The following is a 19,927-nucleotide window of genomic DNA, read 5'->3' as shown; positions in this document are numbered from 1 at the left end:
CACCCTTACCCCCCCCCCCACGCATACACTGTCCCGAGGGCCAAGACCTAAGTGCTAGAGACAAGTAGAAAAGGAAAGGTATACAAAGCAACAGCCCAAGGGAGAGGGAGAGGCAAAGGCAGTCAGGGCCCACGTCAGAGGAGCGACTCACACAGCCTTCAGGGGGAAGGAAGGTCCACGTGGGACCGGCCCCCCTCCCTCCCAAACCAGGCCCCCAAGATTCACGGGGACAGAAAAACAAGACTGGGCCGCTGCTGTTCAAGCCTCAGAGTGACAGGCAGCGGCGTTTTTAGCTTGCCTGCCTGAGCTTTCGGAGACCTGGACCTCCCTGAAAGCGGAGTTCAAAATCGGCAGTCGCTGGTCGCCACGGGTTACCTCCTGTTTCTGTCTGGTGACTCAGGAGGTAATTGTAGCTTAGGGCGGAGAACCCGCCTGGTTTCTTTTGCTCTCGACCAGAGGCAGCCCTCTGTGGGGGCGCTGGAGGCAACCCCATAGAGGGAGGGGTGCAGATGGCCCGGCAAGTTCAAGATCCTTTCTTCTCTATCAGCCTGTAATTCCAAGTATTACCCACTCCCCTCGATGAAGGCACTGTCTTCAGAAAACACCATTGGAGGGTGATTAAAAAGTAACCCGAGAGCAGGAACGGCTTGTAATGGGATTCTTTTAACCCAAGAGCTCCTTCCCGCATCGCATCGCATAGAGCTCTGAATGGAAGGTGCCTTCAGGGGGTATGGTTTGGTGGCAGGGTAGGGGCAGTCCTGAGAGGTGAGTAGGGCCTGAAACATTGCCTGGAGCTTCGGAACTGGCTTTGCAGTCCTGGTTTTCAGCACAGCCAGCCCCAGGGCAAGGCCTGGGGACAGAACGTGATCCCAGATGGCCACGGATTCCATCTCCTCTTCGAGTTGCCTGGGCATTCCTGCTCTCCACACAGGCCATCCCCCTCCCCCCACAGGTCTCCTCCCCTCTGCCCTGGCACACGCCCTGAGTGACCCGCAGAGCCACGGGGAGGGTAGACGGAGGGCCCCTGCCAGGGTGGGTGGTGGCCCAGGAAATGCTAGGTGAATGAATGAAGGAAGGAAGGAGTGAATCAACTCCCCTTCCGTAGGCTAGAGTTATTCTGGGATGTGCACCCAGCAGTGTGTAAGATGCTCTCCACTCCTCTGCTTCTGAAGAGGGGTAAGGAAATTCCTTCCCATTCCTAAAAGCCCTGCCTGCTGGGCCCCCGGGGGTTTTCCGGGGGGGGGGGGCAGAGGGGAGCATCTGATTTCCATCTCTCTCTCTCTCTCCCTCTCTCTCTCTTTCTCTTTCGTGTGTCATAAATGCCAACTGACTTTGGGGCTGTCCTCAAAGAGGCAGGAGACTGAGGGACTGTCAAAGTCCTTTAGAAAGTGGCCGAGCAGGCCCTGCAGGGTACGGAGGACTAGGGCACAAGGTCTCCTGAGTGCTTGCTGGTCAGAAAAGCAACAGTAAGAAGTCCTTGTTTTTAATGGCCTATCAGTCCCACCTCACACCATCCAGAGAAAAAGCTTTCAGGTTGTTTGGGAGATGAGGACCTCACAGAGGCCAATTTTTGTCCACCGTTGCCAATACACAGCCGAGAAGACGCGTCCGTCTGGAGGGGAGGAAGCCCTCCTCCGCCCGTTACCTGAACGGGCAAGCGGTTTTTTGCCTGGGCTTCCCAAAGAGCTGCGATGTGGTGATGACAGCACAAGTCCCACTGCCTGCCAGGCGGTGTTGGGCGGGAACGTTCTATTTATTCCAAGACGCAACTGCCCCCTCTTCACCCTGGTGACCACATCTGAGCCAGTTACGGAATGCAGGACGGGATGGCTGTCAATACTTCCCTAGCAAAGACGGGCAACCTTCTCCCGGCAAATCCTTTCCTGATCGGAAAGGAACACACTTGCCCCTTTCTCTGTCTTTACCTTGGGGCCCTGCCTACGGAGCCCGGGCTTGGTGGGACCGGCTGCCCAGCTCTACTATGCTCCGCAGGCCATAGGAGACCCTCCTTCTCCACTCAGGTTTTGAACGTTCTCTCCTTTGAACTCCGTGAACAGTCCCTCCTCTGTCTGGACACTCCGGTGCGTGCAGGCAGAATCTGGGCTCTGTGAGAAGGGGCTCGGGGCTCAGACACTGCTACGGATGATGCCGAGTCCTCCCGCAGCCTGCGGGGTGTCCCCCTCCCCCCCAACTCCTGCCCTGGCTCTTCCCCACCCCCAGCTTTTTTTTTTTTTAACCACTTCTGCTTCCTTGATTTTTTTGCAGCTGTACCAGAGAGATATAGTAAAGCTACTGTATAGGGTTTTGAAAGCAGGGCCTCTGAGAGCTTTCCAAACTCCATACAAGCCGGTTATTCTCTGCCTTGTTTTCTTTGGCTTTAGGTTAGTAACACAGAATGAGTCAAACAGTATTAACTTTCAATAGGGAAGTGGTGTGGTCAACCAAAGCTGTTTGCGGCTAGATTGTGCAGATAGGTAGGGCAGGTAATGAAGAACAGCCCATAACTCTGCGAGGAGGCGAACAAGGGAGGCAGGCCTCGCTCAGAAACGTCGAACAATGAAGTCAACAGGACTCAGACCCTCTCTTTTAGTTGGTGGAGGAATGAACACTAAGGTCTCGGACCGGCCAGCTTCAGGAAGCTGGCCATGTTGGGTCTTTGTGGGTTTGCACAATTGAGCACTTTGTGGGTAGAAGGATGTGTCTTTTTTTTTTTTTCCCTCTCTCTCTCTCTCTCTTTTTTTCTTAAATGATGCCAAAGCCACGGGAAATCTAGTTAGGATGATTCCCCTGCTTGTGGCATGTCACTCCGGAGTGGACCTTTATTCATTTCTTGCTCCTGCTTGGGGAGTGATAGATGTACCCCCTCTCGCCTGCCAGCCCTCCCCCATCTTCTAGTCCTCTGCCCCCCCAGGTTGGGGGGCTGGCTGCGGGTCTGCAGGTCTGCAGGGCCCCGGGGCTCTCCTCTCCAGGTTGGAAGACCATGCGTCGGAAGGGCCACTGCTCCTACGGACATCGATAGAGTCGTCCTTTGAGAAGCCGAAGAAAGATCTTAAAATCATCATCGGATCCTCTCTCATTCTGCAGATGGGGAAACGGAGGCTCTGAGAGGGGACGGGAAGCAGCATCGGTCTCCCAGGCCAGCCGTCTTTCCACCGGGCCGCTGCCGCTCCCTTGCCCAGGGCTCAGGATTCCTTTTAGAGTTCGACAGAGCAGTTCCTGAGATGAGCCCAGCCCTGGAGACTCAAATTTCAGCAGTTTCCAGTCCTTTCTGCCTGCACTCGGCTGCCTATTTATTTTGCGACTGGATGAATCACCCAAGGAATAGAACGAGTTTCTCCCCACCTGCTCCTGGCAGCCAGTCAGCAAACGAACAGGACAGAAAGCCGGCCTCTCTGGAGCCTTGAAAGATTCTCACCTCTGAGCTGCTGCAGATTTGACTGGTCCTGGGAAACTGGCATGGAAGCTCAAGGGTGTAACGTTTCACCTCCCTGAAATCTAATCCAGAAATCTCAGGCAAGCAACATATGTAAAGAGCCACGGGCTAAAAAAAAAAAAAGGAGTAAGGACGCCGCCAGCTGCAGTAGGACCTCACATGCTCCAGCAAAAGGGCATTCCAGAGCTGTAGAGGAAAAACTTCGTTTGGCTTTGGAAAAGAACTATCTCTTAAAAGAAAAGCCAGCTCTCTTCAACTGTCTGAGTTGCTTCTTTTTGTTCTCAATCTTCTCCGAGGGTACGAAGAGTAGGTAAAGAAACTATCAAGATATTCTGACGGCAAAGGTAAAGTTCCTAGCATTATGGATTTATAGTAGAGGCTGATTTGAGTGTCTCTGTTTTTTCTCTACAATTTTCTTCCCCTCAATTTCAAAAGACTTCATGAGATGAAATCTACCTCCAAAAAAACGAATGGTTATTTTACTTAAGACCCCTAAGTTTTTGTGTAATATACACAAACAACAATTTTTCATTTATATTTTTCTATTATTTTACTGCATAGCTATTAGATTTCTATTATCTAATCGATGACACTGTTTACAGGGCACCTTGATATAGATTTTCTCAATTCATCCAAAACAACCCTATGCGGTAAGACAGCCCCTACGATTATTCCCATCTTATAAATGAGACTCAGCGGAAGCTTCTAGATGTGAAGAGACTTGGCAGGCACACAGCAGCAGGAGTGCTAACTAATGTTCAGTTAAGAAACAACTACAGTTGGATAAAATCTCTGTTTGGAGAAGGACCACTTCTCTGCAAGGCAATCCGGTTAACAGGATTTTGCTTCAGTGAGGAGTAAGTTGTTGAAATTGGTTCAGTACTTGGAATTAATAATAGATAGGGTAGACAGAAAACAGAAAAAAGCTCTTATTGTATTGTATTCTGGGGACTCGATCTGTCAGGATTTTTTTTTTTTTAATAACTTGGTAATGGCAGATATTTGGCCCCCACTTGGGCAGAATTCCAGTAGTTCCCTTGGTAAGGGCTAAGGGATGAGGGAAAGGGACCTGTGTGTCCAGGGCATGTGCTAATATTTAAGAAGCTCCTCTGTGCCAAGGTGTGCTGTCATCAATGTGCACAAGACCTTGGCCCGCCCCTGCCCACCCCACCAAGGGTATCACCTTCCTGGTTTTACCCAGGAGGAGACTGAGGAGACTGAGCTTTGGGAGGCTAACCTCTCAGATGAGAGGTGAGGGTGAATGAGGCAGCCAGCTCTCTAGTGGCCAACCACCGCTCCAGTCCACCTCTTAGGCTAGCTCATTTTATCTCCACACCCCCCAGCAAGGCAGGTGTCACGAAGCCCATTCTACAGATGGGGAAACCGATGTGCAGCTAGTAAGTGGCAGGGATCACACTTGAAGCCAGGCTGGTCCAGCTCCAAATGCCTCTCTCCCTTCCTCCCGCTCAGAGCTCTCTGCTTCATTTCTGAAACCCAGGGCTCTGCCCTGTTGGCAAAGCTGAAGACGAACCGAAAGAGGTGACCCTGTGCACGTCTCTTCAGCTCTTTATAATGAACGAATTGGAAATATCACAAAACCACTTCAAAGCCAAGTAAAAATAAGGGGATACCAGGAACAACTCCAAAAGGGGCCATGAAGGCATACAGTCCTTAAGAATTTACTGATTTCAAAATATGTACTTTTTATCTCGGATGACCAGAAGACTTACTTCTAGGCCGTGGCGAACAAAAACAAAACCAAAACCAACCAAACACATAGCATTATCCAATGTTTGACATCTCGGCATATGAAAGAATCCTGAAAGACTTCCATAACAGCCCGAGTTTTAGTCAATACTGGCTTTAATGGAACCTGAGTATATGTAAATCATGGAAGTATCAAACTGATGGATTGCCATTAACTTACTTAACAGGGGTCTAGGGAGTTGGCAGATTAATTCGATTATGTTTCTTTAAGGAAAAAAAAGGTAAACGGCAAACAAATTTGCTTTGGGTACTTAATTTTTTTTTAACCTTGATTTTCATCTATAAATGTATATCCACCATATTTGGCTATCGGCTGTAGTGAACTTTACCAGTAACACCGCATAACTTACTTGCACATAGAACTTGAGACCAATACACCATGTGCGCACGGCCCGTCATGTTATGAAAGAGGCATTTCCCATTCAACTAAATGTCAGTGTCTTCTGAGTTGTCTGATAATACAGCTGTAATGCCCAGTAATAGATCCTACTTAATTTATTCCTTCTTTATTGCCAACTTTCCATAGCAAAAACCTTCAAAACAAATTGTTATGAAGGACAAGAACATGGAAAGAACAGAAGACAAAAATTTCGAGTTAGCTCAAATGATCTTAAACACAGATCCAGTGCAAGGGGGTAGCTTTTCCTTGACTTATTTAAGCTGAACTTGTGGGGTTTTTTGCTGTTGTTTGGGGGTGGTCAGGTTCTAGGAGACCCACTGGATGGAATTCTTTGTTGATCGAAGGCTGCATGGCTTACAGAAAAAGCCCCAAGCCTCCGGGAAAACTCGCGCAGAGTTTTGTTTTGTTTTTTGTTTCTTTTCAAAATGAGAAATGGAAAATGGCTAAAGTGTGGAAAAAATTCTCAAGCCACCCCAAAGTCGAGAAGCTGACCGTGATAATGCTGCGTGGGGCTGCCAACGACAGTCCTTCCGCAGGTGTGCCTTCCCACCCCAACCTTGGCAGCGGCATTCCCGGTGCCGGGGCCCACCTTTCCTGCGGCACCCCCGGGGACCAAGGCCCCGGCCTAGGTCCCCCCACAATGCAACTGGATGACACGCGCGGACCTCGGCTGAGCGGGGTTCCCCAAGCACCCCAGGTGGGGGGGGGGGGCGGCTCCCTGAGGCCGCAGGGCACCTGGCTTGCAAACCCAGGCCCCGCACATGCGCAGAAGGGTCTCCATCTCTACTGGGAGAGCACCTGTGTCCTTGAAATGTGCCACTGAATGGCTTTGGAGGAAATGAAGAAAAGCCCTACCAAACAGATTCCAAAATATCCAAAAAAACCCAGAACAAGTCTAGAAAGACACATTGATTTAGGGAACTTAGCGGGTTACTGAGTGTGTTTCCTATGTCTGCAAAGCTTGCCTGTGGCTAGCGGGTCCAGACACCCCGGGAGGAGAGCTGATCTCCTCTGGGGCAAGAATTCAGACTCCAAGAGACTCTGGCATACTTCATGTCAGTTTTCTAGAACAATGTGGAACAGTCTCTCCTCCAGCCTGTCCTGCATATAATGAAAAGAGCCCGCACGTTAGATCTCAGTACTGACTGTCGCTGTTAGTCAGGATTTTTCCCCTGGAATTTTTTACGAAGTTCAACATTTGGGAGTAAGGCCATTTTACCAAAGAGGGACTTAGGAACAGTGCCCAGAGTGTTTCAAGGGTCCATAAAAATGCAAGAAAAGAAATTTACTGGGTCTAAATTCAAAAGGAAAACTGAAAAAAAAAAATCAAAATTTATAAATGTTTAATTAAACGTCTTAAAAAATGCAGCATGATGGCAACTTCATGAATTTTTAAACTTAGGGTTCACATTTTGTTGTTGTTGTTGTTGTTTAGAGTTTTCTCATAGCCAAAGGGTTCCGAGACTAATGCAAATAATTGCTCCATCTTCCGAACACTTACTGTGTGTTCTAATTGTTCTACAGTCTTCTCCAGCCTCCCAGCCCTGTGAGGTCAGTACGGCCACTGTCCCTGGAGGCCCAGCCAGGCCAGCCACCCCCCACCAGGTATGGTCACCCACACAGTTAGCAAGTGCCAGAGTGGGGAATCTCAACGCTGATTGTAATCACATCATTCACGGCAGGGAAATCGGGGCCGAAGGTAATGAAACGAGTTACTCATAGCCAGATCATTTAAAAAATAAATGATAAAAGCCCTTTCAAAAATTTACAGCCCCCCCCCCAAAGATAACTAACATATTATGCGTGTGGGTACAAGTGGCTACGTCTGAGGTCACATAGGACAAAGTCCCCTTCTCCCAGGGAAGGGGGCCCCAGGGGACTTAGCCTCTAAGGGGCCTTGTTTGTGGGGAATCTATGGCTCTGACAATATTTTGTTACCTCTTCCGAGCGGGAACTAATTTGGAGATTATCTCATCCCATCGCCTGGTTGGACCGAAGAGGAAAGTGAGGACCAGGATGAAAGTACTTAAGATAATTGCCCAAGGTCACACCCACTGACCTGGTGGCGCCAATGTGAACCCAGGTCTCCGCTCAGGATCCAGAGAATTTTCTACATGTTTTAAGATTAAGAAATGGAAGCTTAAATAGAGATAGATTTTTTTTTTCTTTTAGCCCTTCATATACTAAATCCTAACTAGGACTGTGATATATTGGCTTAGTTCCGGACAGCACTGGGGTGACTTAAAATAGCGTTTCGGGGTGGGGGTGCCTGGGTGACTCAGTCAGTTAAGCGTCTGCCTTGGGGTTAGGTCATGAACCCCGGGGGAGAGGGGCCTGCTTTCCCTGGCCCTCTGCCCCTCCTCCCTGCTTGTGTTCTCTCTCTCCCTCTCTCTCAAATAAATAAATAAAATCTTAAAAAACAAATAAACAAAATAGCGCTTCGGTTTGCAATGGCCCTGATGGAAAGAGAAATCCAAGGGAATGGTCCAAGTTTCATTGCATGCTGCTTCTCTCCCCTCTCCCCCTCTATTAGACTGACAGGGTATCTAGATCCTTTCCTGGTGTTCTCACTGGTACCTACCTGGAAGGAATTTTCCCCTTTCCTTTCTACAGCAATACAAATACCAAATAAAAACCTTAGTGACTTCGGTATAGATAGGGCTTGTTACAAAGAGGTCGCAGGCCTCCCCAGGTCTTGGTGAGCTGACGGAGGGGGGTTATCACTGCTTCTGGGGGGAGAAGCATACTTCCCCCGGGATCCTCTTATATTCCCATTCATCCAAGGGAACCTTTCAGACCTTGGCCTGAATTAAGTTCGCCGAAAACTCAAGGGTCAGGGACATCTTTATGTATACAAAATTCTTAGTCTAGCTTGATACTACTAAAAATAATAAACAGAATGAGATTCTAAAACTCACTGGACACATTTAGGCAGATTATTATTAATCCTTGAAAAATTGCTTTTGCCAAGTCTTGGGGTAGTTGGGGAGCTTAGCACCGTGGAAGTCACCCAGAATGTCCATCTTAGCTCCAAAATGCCTTTCAGACTGGGGAGGAGGAATATAATAAGTAAGTAGAACATTTCCTCCTCTTGGAGCCTCTGTCTGTCTCCTACTTTATATCTGGTGGGAGGGAAGAAAGCATTATTTCCTTTTTCTTTTGTGAATCAGGATTTCATCTAGAAAGAACTAAGGTCCAAATCTGATATTTGAAGAATCCAAGGGATTAAGTAGATCACTGTTCATTACCTGGAAGAAATGCTTAAGCAGTTCTGAGCAAACAAAGTGACCGTAGATGGATAATTACAATACTGAGCTCACAGATCTATGAAACTGACTGGTATTGCACTAACCAATGAGGAGCAAGGGACACAAGTTTCCGTCCTGCGGGAGGGCTGGACCCTCTGGTCCCCACCTGGACCCTCCAGGAAGCTCTTTGCCAAAGGGGGAATCGGGACTCAGAATGTCACCTGGTGATCATTTTGTCACACGATTCATCCTTCCCGCATGCCAACACCGGAGGTCCTTGCTTCAGGTCCCTATTGATGCCAGGCCCCCAAGCAGACCCTGGGGACAGACATTGGTAGAGTGTTGGGTCCTGTCCCCTGCCCCAGGGTGTCTGCCAATGTAACCCCATCCACAAGAGAGCCCTGGCTCCCTGTCTGTTCAATGATTGCCAAGGCTCCGAGGCTCTGCTTTCTCGAAGACTGTATTTGAACCAGCATTGTATTGATAAACCTTCCTAATAAAAAATTTCTGAAACAGAAATTTCAATACACTGAAGCCCAAGGAGCAGATGGGGCAGTTCTTAAAACCAGACTCTGGCGCCTGTGGGTCGCTGTGTCTGGACTGCTTCGTTCCAGTTCTGGCTTCCTGATGGTGTAACCTTGGGCAAGGGACCTCACTTCTCTTTGCTTCGACTTCCTTACCTTTTCTTGCAAAGATGATATCAACTAATATGGGAAGCTCTTTGAACAGTGCTGGGCGAACAACGGTCCTAAGTGCTAGCTATTATTATTATTATTAGGTGTTATTATTATTATTTTTAAAGATTTTATTTATTTATTTGACAGAGAGAAAGAGAGAGGACACAAGCTGGGGGAGAGGCAGGCAGAGGGAGAGGGAGAAGCAGGCTCCCCACTGAGCAAGGAGTCCGCCTTGGCGCTCGATCCCAGGACCCCTGAATCATGACCTGAGCCGAAGGCAGCTGCTAAACTGACTGAGCCACCCGGGAGCGCTAAGTGTTTTTATTACTAAGAGAAAGTAATATTTTAAAAACCCTGTACCTTACTCAGTCACAAGAGCAATCTGTAAACACTTCCGCTCATTCTGCACTTTTTTAAAGAAACTTGATTTCAAATATTTTTAGGCCCATCATTGCCATAGTTTATAGGTACCTTTCACGCATTCCTCTTTTTCCCTCCAAACATGCCCTCCATGTTTAAGGACCTCGTTTCTTTTGTCTCTCTGTTAGAGATTTGCTGCTTCTTTTTTTTTTTTTTTTTAAGATTTTATTTATTTATTCGACAGAGATAGAGACAGCCAGCGAGAGAGGGAACACAAGCAGGGGGAATGGGAGAGGAAGAAGCAGGCTCATAGCGGAGGAGCCTGATGTGGGGCTTGATCCCATAACGCCGGGATCACGCCCCGAGCGGAAGGCAGATGCTTAAACGCTGTGCCACCCAGGCGCCCCAAGATTTGCTGCTTCTATTCCAAGTCATAGAAGGAAATATATTTGTGTGATGTGATCTGAACAAAGTCCTTAGCAAAGCGATTGAGTGATAAGGCCCTCCAGTGGACCTCTTTTAACTGACTCCCTATTAAAAAAAGGTTAGTTGGCACGAAGGCTAGTGCCCCAGAAAAAAAAGCATTTTCTGACGTTTTTAAGGAACAGCTCCACCCAGCTATCTGTGATTGTGAATTCCAAGCCAGAGCAACACAGCTTCTGTGAAGGACTTCTTGAACCTTAGGTCCGGAGTTGTCCCAGAAATGGCCAATATTTGTTGTATTAATCTTATCAAGTTTTAATTAGGTTACTCAGTGTTCCAGATGCAACTGATCGATACCTGGCCAGACAGGTGATGGCTGGTGACATCCGAATGACTACTCAGTTTGTACCCCTGAGATCCCCACCCCCTGCCATTGGGTCACTCGGGGTCCCAATCGCTCACTGCCCTCAATCTCTCCTTAGCAAAATATCTTCCTCCACGTCACTGAGGTACAATATATTCTCTGCAGAGAATATGCTTTGGTATCTTAATACCATCATATCACAGACGCACGGGCTAGAGATGGAGTTTTTCACTAGATCCCCCCCAAAGATAAAAAATACAGAAAAACAGCTCTGAGATACCCTTGTCCTGAAAATCCCATCAGTCTCTCTCTCATGCTTAATGAGAAGTCTATCTTTCAATATGTTCAACAAGCCACAAAGTGTTCTATCTATGAACTGAAAACAGAGTCCCCCCTGCTGCTTGCGAGGACGGATCCCAGCCTGGAATATTTTCTGATGGTGCCCCTTCTCCATAACAAATTCAATTTTTCATCAATTAGCAATCTCTCTATTAGTCTAAGATGAAAATAAAATCCCGTGGAACGTGGGAAAAACAAGTTGTGACTTTCTAGCGGCAGGTCAGTTACTCTAAAGGAGCAAGAAACCATCTGGGGTGCAAACTGTTTTCCGTTCTCTCTGGAATGCCCTTTTGCTGCACCCTCACCCCCGAAAACCAGGAAGCTGAGGTGGGGAGCATCAAGCGGTCCCACTGGCCTGGCCGACAGTCGGCGGTGGCGTGTTCTCTAGTTCTTGTCCTTGTCACCTCAGCGTCAAGGTGAGTGAGATAAGCTTCCCTTCTGGGTTTTTGCATGGGTGCTTCAAGCCGAAGGCTCCATGCGTGCAACGAGGCGCCACGATTTGCCCTTTCTAGACCATCTCACGAACTGAGAAGCCCCGTAAGCCAACACCTCATTTCGAACGCCAGGCTATGAAGCCACGTCAGAGAGCTTGGAATAGGTCATGGACAGATGGCACAGGTGCATGGAGAGGTGCATGGATAGACAGACAGACGGATAGACAGACGGGAGTGCAGGATTATGTACCAGGAGCTCCTCATTCTCTTTCTGCCTTCATCACCAACTATTTCTTTTCAACCAAGGCACATAATTTCATTTCCCTGGGCTTCTTCCCTTTTTTCAATCTGAGGCCATCAGGCCTGGAGGCTCTCTCTTCAGCTCCCCCAGTCTTTGATTTCATGAAACAATAAAACTTTTCAAAACGATTTGACTTGTGAATGCCAGAGCCACTTTGCCGGAATCGGCCAGAATTCATTGCCCCATAAGGATCAAAGGGACTTGGGAGGTATTATTAATCCACAGATGTGACACTGTCTGGGCCTCCTGATTGACGTGCGATGACCTCTCTTCACATGACATTAGAAAGTGGCTGTGAATTATTCCCAATAGCCAAGACCAGAGGCAACCTAAGTGTCCATCAATAAATGAATGGATGAAAAATACACACACACCCCCCAATGGAATATTATTCAGCCTTACAAGGAAGGAAATTCTGCCCTTTGCAACAACATGAATGAACATCGAGGGCGTTATGCTACATGAAATAAGTCAGACAGAGAAAGACAAGGACAGTATGATTTCACATGTAAAATCTAACCAAAAAAAACCTCATAGACACAGAGAGCAGCAGATTGGTGGATGCCAGGGGCAGGCGACGGGGGCCGAGTGGGAACGCAGGGAAGTGGGTGAAGGTAGTCAAAGGGTTCACGCTTCTACTTATAAGATGAACAAGTCCTGGGGAGAAGACGTGTAGCGTGATGACTATACTTGATGGTACTGTATTGTATACTTGACAGTTGCTAGGTGGACAGATATTAAAAGTTCTCATCACACACATGCACACACACACTGTAACTATTTGAGGTGACGGATGGGTGAACTTATTGTGGCAATCATCGTGCAATATACACATATAACAAATCATCGTGTTGTAAGCCTGAAACTTACACAGTGTTGTATGTCAATTATATCTCAATAAAACTGAAAAACACTCTGTTCACTTTCTCTTTACAAGAAAGAAAAGGAAAAAAAGAAAGGGGCCGTGAGCAGAGCTTCATCAAAAAGTAGTTCCCACCTTGAATCTAGATTTTCACATAATGAGGAGGACAGCACACGAAAATTAGAACCGAGGGCCCACCCTTGCTTCCTGGGGTGAACAGAAAAGTCAGCATTACTCAAGCCACGCCGGAGTCTGTCTGCATTCAATTTTTTTTCTAGAAGTCCTTTGTGCCATGTGGGACTGTCTGCCTGGGACTCTAACACCTCTCTCTACCATGTTTACTACCTTCCATTTAATTTTTCCTAAGACCCCACATTCCATTGGACAGGAAAGACTCGATAAAAATGGTGCCTCCTTGGAGCAAATCCCTTCTGTCTGTTCAAAGAGTCCTTCTCAATAATGACTTTTTTCTGAAGTTATAAAACAGCAGGAGAGCAAACTGTCTATACAGGCAGGCCATTACAATACTGTATTTCCCCCCTCTGACTGCCAATTCTTAAAAGTCAGAGCACCCACCATTTGTCTTCTGAAGCTCAGCTGCCTGGGTGGGTCTTTGAATGTTACAGGAAATACTGGCGGTGGGGCAAGACCTACTCCCCCCCTTTTCTCTGTGCACGGGAGAGGAACAGGTAGAGAAATACCAGGGGGTCATTGGTTTAAGCTTCTTCTTCCAGACAGGTCGGCATTTGAATGGCATCTATTTCTTAAAGAGAGAGATTCTATAGCCACCTGAGTGGGCCTTTGTCAAAGTTTCGTGATCCTCAAAGTCAATTTCCTTACACCTCACAACTGCCCCTGCCCCCAGCCCTGTGCCTTGCTAGAACCGAAACCTGCTTCCTCTTTGGTCCTCTGCGGAGAGCCAAGGCGCCTGTGCTGTGTTTCCGTTACGTTATTAACAGAACAGGGTCACTATGAGTCTTCCGTTTGCCGCTCCTACTTGGGAAACCTACGAAGGTGCGTTTGGTTGTCACTGTGTGGTCCCGTGCCCGTGACCTCCTTTTCAAACATAAATTGGAATCAGGGGCTGATACCAACTCCCAGAGTTTCCCAAGTCTGGGCATGACCAGATTGTCTCCATGCGTTCAAGAGCAAAAGCTGAGACGGGGGAAATGAGGTCAGCAATAAAGGGAGTCACGGACTAGGCAAATGGCAGTATAAGGAGATGGTGAATGGAATGCCATGTCCTGGGGGGCTGTCCTCGGTGGGGATGATGGTTCCTTGGGGGGGGTTCTTCCCTCTCTGGGGCATTGGGAAAGCTGAGGCAGCTCATGGGATGGTTCTAGCAGGCTATCAAGACACCCTGAGGCTGTGTCCAGGACTGCAGGAAACACTGCCACCACTGGGGTGAGCAGCAGGTGACCCGTCGGGCCATGCCTGGGGGCGACCCCACCGTCCCAGCAGCATCACCACCGTGAGAAGCGCCTCTGGAGGACCGCCCCGCTGAGCGTCAGCCTCAGACGCAGCCAGGGAGCCTTTACTGGGGGTGGAGAACATCTGCTGAGATCATTCTCTGTGCCAGGCACAGAGCACTGTCTCCTGTCTCAGAAAGAAGCTCTCACTGTTGTCTCCATTTTGCAGATGAGGAGACTGAGGTCCAGGGAGCCCCCGTAACTTGCTGAAGGCTTACATGCCTGAACTAGAACTCCACTTGTGGTGCCCCCGAGCCCAAATTCCTACCCACTCCGTGTTATGACCTGACCTCCCTGCATCTCAACCTCCAGGGGTAGTGGGAAGCCCTGTCTCTGAGTCTGTCTCCCACCAGAAAAGAGAGCCCTCATTTTCCACCAGGGACCTGATAGGGTTTGAAGGCACGCGGAGGCTGGGCAGAATCCAGCCTCTGTCCTGGGGAAGGGTGTGGCTCTGGAAAAGAGTGTTACTCTTGTGTTTACTCAAAGATAGTCATTAAGTCACCGTGAAGACATCTTTCTGCAGACTAAACAACCCCACTGCTTTTTAAAAAAGCTTTCCTCACAGGGACTCTTTTTTTGGTACCGTCTTTCTATATTTACTGGTTTTCCCCCAGGAATTCTTCTGCCCTCTCATTCTCTATTTTAATCAGTCCTGTAATAAGACTCTGATCTGTGCCACAGGAAGAAAAAAGTCATTTTCAGAGTTTTCATCTCTGGCCTTAACAAACGAATAAAAGGCCAGCATGGATAGTAATCAGCCCCTTGTGGTCCGCTCTGAAGCTCAGGCATGTTTTTGGCCCCCCCGGTGGCTGGCCAAGCTTCCACTGACTGTTTGTTTCTAAACCTGTGGAACTTCACCGTTTATTTGAGGGACCAGGCCTCCGTCTCCCGCGGCCCCCAAATGCTTCAAACACGCACCTGACTCAGCCCGATCTGCTTTTCTGCCCCCGAAGAGAAGGCTTTAAAAGGAGCCCAGGGCTCAGAGACAGACTCTGAGGGGTGAGTGTCAACAATAAAATTCTTTCTTCCCGCAGGGGCCTCACAGTCCTGCCTGGCGGAGGTGTTAGCCACATTTAGGCAGTGCCGGTCCAACCCAAGGATTCTGAGATACCGTCCCGGGGGCCTCGGTGTGCCAGCCCGGACAGCGTGCCAGCCCCCATGGGGGGCCCACTTACTTCGAGGTTCTCGGGGTCCATCCACGGTGATTTTGATGGCTCTGTGGTAAGTGGCAACTTGCGGTGGATTTGTAAAGACGGTGATGGTCAGAGTGAAGCTTTTCCCTGTTGGAACACGAAAGAGAACACCAAAAAATGAGGGGAAGGTCTGACCATATATGCTGGGTAGCTGACCATTAATTTATGCTTTCCAGCCCTCAGACTGGAAAGGTGGTATTTCTTCAGCATAAGTGAGCGGTTTTTCCAACACTCCCCTAGCTTTGGCTTCGCTTGAATTCTGGAATGCACCCCTTCAGTGTTTGTCTAGATGTTAACACTTCACATGGTTATACGGCTTTCGCTAAATCATCAATAAACAACACAGGATCAAGACAGATTCGGTTTTGTTTTCTTTCAAGTCGAGACTCCAGGGAACATGGGCTCGGATTGGCAGCTCTCCACGCCCCCCGTGATAACTGTCCCCAAGGAGTAAAAGAAACCGTATCCGTCTTTCCCTTCTAACACTGCTTGTCCCTCCAAGGGTTAGGAAAGACAGAATTCCTGAGTTTGTGAATAGGCGAAGTTAAACTTATTCTCCCTGTATTTCAAAAACACTAATAATTGCTGGTTAATTGACTTTAAATATTACTTTTAAATGCTAGATGTTATTAGAGGCGCTCATGGGATTGGCCAGACAGACTTTATAGTCAATAAACTGACTTAACGATATGTAACTGACAGACTGAGATTCAATAAGGACTATAAACATAAAAACACACGTGGATGTCCAGCTAAACACTTGGCATACACGCGTGGGACGTGAGTGTGTTTTCATTACGGATGTCTACCGCGATGCTTTTGGTAACTCTGAAAAACTGTTTAAAAATCTGTTTATAAGTTAGAACACAATGACTAACATGTAAGTAATTCATATAAATACACCAACAATTAATAGTAATAATGTAAGTATTAATATGCACCTATATTAATAATTTAAAACATTTCTTCTTGGCCACGCGGTGCAGAGAATGAACTCCGAGTTTGAACTCTGGCTAGCTGTCCTTTGGCAAGGCCCTAGACCCCTCCGTGCCTCAGTGCCCTTACCTGGAAGATGGGTACACATAGCATGTTGGGCCTTATAGCATTTGGGGGGAAGTTAAATGAGGTCATAGGGGTAAAACCATTAGAACAGTATCTGGGGCATGAAGGTATGCGTGCGAGTGTGTGTGTGTGTGTGTGTGTGTGTGTGCTGTGCTCACTTCTATTATTTTTCCTCTCTGTTTCTCAGAGTTCCCCAGCAGGATTCTTTTTTTTTTTTTTTTTTAAAGATTTTTTATTTATTTATTCGACAGAGATAGAGACAGCCAGCAAGAGAGGGAACACAAGCAGGGGGAGTGGGAGAGGAAGAAGCAGGCTCATGGCGGAAGAGCCTGATGTGGGGCTCGATCCCACAACGCCGGGATCACGCCCTGAGCCGAAGGCAGACGCTTAACCGCTGTGCCACCCAGGCGCCCCCCCAGCAGGATTCTAAGGTTTGACGAAGCAGGATGCTGGGACCGCCCACAACAGGGCCGTGGGTTTCTATTGAACAGTTTCTCCTCTTAGTCATGTAAAATGAAACAAAACCAAAAAGAAATGAAAGGAAAACAAAACGGCCCCTTCATTCCCCTATCTCCTCCCAAACCGTTTAAACATCAACTTGTCTTCCTTCCTCAAGTTAGAAAGAGCAGAATACTTTCCACTGTCATGCATGTTTTAATACAAAAGAAAGCCACAAAAAAAGGTCAGTAAAAATACAGTCGACCCTCGGACAGCACAGGGATTACGGGCCGCCGACCCCTGCCCTGTTGAAATCAGTGTATAGCCTTGACCCCCTCAAAACTACCATTGGCCTACTGCTGACCAGAAGACTCACCCGCAATGTAAACAGTCAATTAACAGATATTTTGTATTTCTTACATATTATATATACTGTGTTCTTACAATACAGTAAGCTAGAGAAAAGAAAACATTAAGAAGGGGCGCCTGGGTAGCACAGTCGTTAAAGCGTCTGCCTTTGACTCAGGGCGTGATCCCAGTGTTGTCCGGGATCGAGTCCCACATCAGGCTCCTCCGCTGGGAGCCTGCTTCTTCCTCTCCCACTCCCCTGCTGTGTTCCCTCTCTCTCTGGCTGTCTCTCTGTCACATAAATAAATAAAAATCTTAAATAAAAAAAAAAAAGAAAACATTAAGAAAATCCTAAGGAAAATACATTTACAGTCCTGTACCGTATTTATCAGAAAAAATCCGCACGTCAGTGAGCCTGCGTGGTTCAACCCATGTTGTTCAAGGGTCAACTGTGTCATCTTTGGCCGCTGCAAGCCAGCGATTACTAATCATGAAATATCCCCAGCGAAAAATCCCCAAGGATCTGCATTGTCTCTAGGGAGGCCTATGATAAGAATAATGACAAACCAAGATTGGACGCTGAAACCAGCTTCGTCCGACCTGGCTTTACAACCAAAGTCAAGGCCGACCTATCTGCCAGGTGAGGCGAGGCTGCTTTCTGGGGAGGGGTGCCCATGAGGCCAGAGCATTGGAGAAGCCCAGGAGGCCCAACCCCCAGACTGATGTTCCCATCAGCTGCTCTTATCTCCTGGAACCCGGAGAAGATTCCTTTCGGGCGTTAGGGATTTAAAATCTTGAGGACATCGTTCACTTGTGGCTTCAGGACGACACCCCAGATCATCTCTCCCCCGGCATCTTGCTGAAGTAGGGGAGCCGGCAAGAGGGGCTGCAGGTCAGGTCCATCGAGGTGGGTGCAGTGACATGGAGGCGGGTGGCTCTTCCCGCAAGACAGATCGGAGTTCTTTTAACTATTATTCGACTTTTCCAGATCGCAGTCTCCTGGTCCGCAAAACAGGGGTTCCGGGTTCATGGGATATGCGCAAGGTCACTTGCGACTCTGACCATATCTTCCACGTTCACAGCCCTCCCGGCGCCCACGTTCATGGGCACCCGTGTGCTTCCTCGGTTGCCTGTGGCTTCAGCCTTTCAAATTCCACAAAAACACCGGACCAGTGACCTAGGACTGCTGTAACAAACCGGCACTGACCCAGAGGCTGAAGACAGTAGAAACACACTCTCTCCCAGCTCTGGAGGCCACCTGTCCAAAATCAAGGTGTCATCAGGGCCACGCTTCCTCTGAAGGCTAACGCTTCCTGGCCTTGCCCGGGTGCTGGTGGTTGCTGGCAATCCTCGGCTTTCTTGTGGTTTGCAGCCACATCATGTAGCTTCTGCCTCTGTTGTCACGTGGCCTTGCCCCTGTGTGTCTTCGGTCTCCAAATCCACTGTCCCTTATAAGGACACCAGTCATTGGAGTTAGGGCCTACCCTAACCCAGGAGGCCCTCGCCTGATTGATTACATCTGCAAAGCCCCTCTGTCGAAATAAGGTCACACGTTCTGAGGTTCCTAGTGAATATGAATTTGACCTAGTTTGAGTTCAGACGCCAAATGTCTTTTAAGAGTTCCGGTCTTGGCACTGTGACTCAGAACTGCTCCACGGCACCTGTGCACATTACCTCCCGAAATGGGTCCCACTCCTATGGCAGCCCTGCTGTAACCATTCTATACTTGGTTTCCTAAACGACAGCTAAGAATGATCGTCTTTATCATACTGGCATTTTTAGATTTGTGTAGAACTTACAACTTTTCAAACACATTCCCATATACTATTGGCTTTGGTCCTCATAACATTCCCATGAAATAAACAAGATAGATTTTATTGTTCCTGGTTAATAGGTAGCAAAGCTAAGGCTCAGAGACGTTAAGCAATTGGCCCAAAGTCACACAGCTTTTATACACAGCAGAACCCAGATCTCTCAGCTTTAGATCCACTGTTCTTCACATTATTGTCATTGGCGACACCAGCACCGGGAATCCAGACTTTCAGTACTTTTCCCATGCTCTACCACTGCCCAGAAAAGAGAATATAAGGACGCCTGGGTGGCTCAGTCAGTTAAGCGTCTGCCTTCGGCTCAGGTCATGTTCCCAGGGTCCTGGGATGGAGCCCTGCATCGGGCTCCCTGCTCACCGGGGAGTCTGCTTCTCCCTCTGCCTGCTGCTCCCCCTGCTTGTGCGCTCTCTCTCTCTCTCTCTCTGATAAATAAATAAATAAATAAATAAATAAATAAATAAATACAATCTTAAGAAAAAAAAAAAGCGACTATAGTCCCAGGGGCTTCACTATACCCAGAGCGTGCTTGACAGCTGACTGTAAGCCCGGGTTCTAATTCAAAAGCAGCTTCTCACTGAGCTGACTTTGGACTCCTGGCAGTTGAGCCTTTAACGCCGCCCCCTGGTTAACCACAGATTGGCCTACTTAATCGGGAATGAAATTCAACCAAAGTGAATATTTGTGAAATTGTTGCTCATAATTATAATTCTATCATTTTATGCCCATCATTTTATGTGCAGTCGTAAGAAGTGTCTGCCCAGCCCAAGCTCCTAGCCGGAGCGCCCGGGCCCCAGGGATGTGATTCCTGAGCGTGGAGATACTCTGGTCGCGGCCCGCACAATGGGCTCTTGTTCGCAGCCTTGAGCACCGGGACAGCTGTTTATTACCTCATAGACGGAGGTAATAAGTGATGACATTTTGTTCACAGGTGTGTGTGACATTTTTCCACTCCGGGAAAACTCTGCCTTCCACTTCCTCGT

The 19,927-nt window shown here is 48.1% G+C and overlaps 1 protein-coding gene across 4 annotated transcripts in view; it reads right to left on the bottom strand.

Moving 5' to 3' along the window:
• The window catches only part of RUNX1 (RUNX family transcription factor 1), a 242,891-nt gene that overhangs the window by 45,757 nt on the left and 177,207 nt on the right, over positions 1–19,927 (bottom strand). For all 4 annotated transcript variants that reach the window (XM_040620989.1, XM_040620991.1, XM_040620988.1 and 1 more), the window contains one exon: positions 15,253–15,357. In XM_040620989.1, coding sequence (XP_040476923.1) covers positions 15,253–15,357 — 105 coding nt within the window. The remainder of the gene's footprint in view (positions 1–15,252; positions 15,358–19,927) is intronic.

This window comes from Ursus maritimus, unplaced genomic scaffold (genome assembly GCF_017311325.1).
Source record: "Ursus maritimus isolate PB19 unplaced genomic scaffold, ASM1731132v1 scaffold_4, whole genome shotgun sequence".
NCBI lineage: Eukaryota > Metazoa > Chordata > Mammalia > Carnivora > Ursidae > Ursus > Ursus maritimus.
The sequence above is the reverse complement of the archived record's forward strand: the minus strand, read 5'-3'. Positions and strand labels throughout refer to the sequence as shown.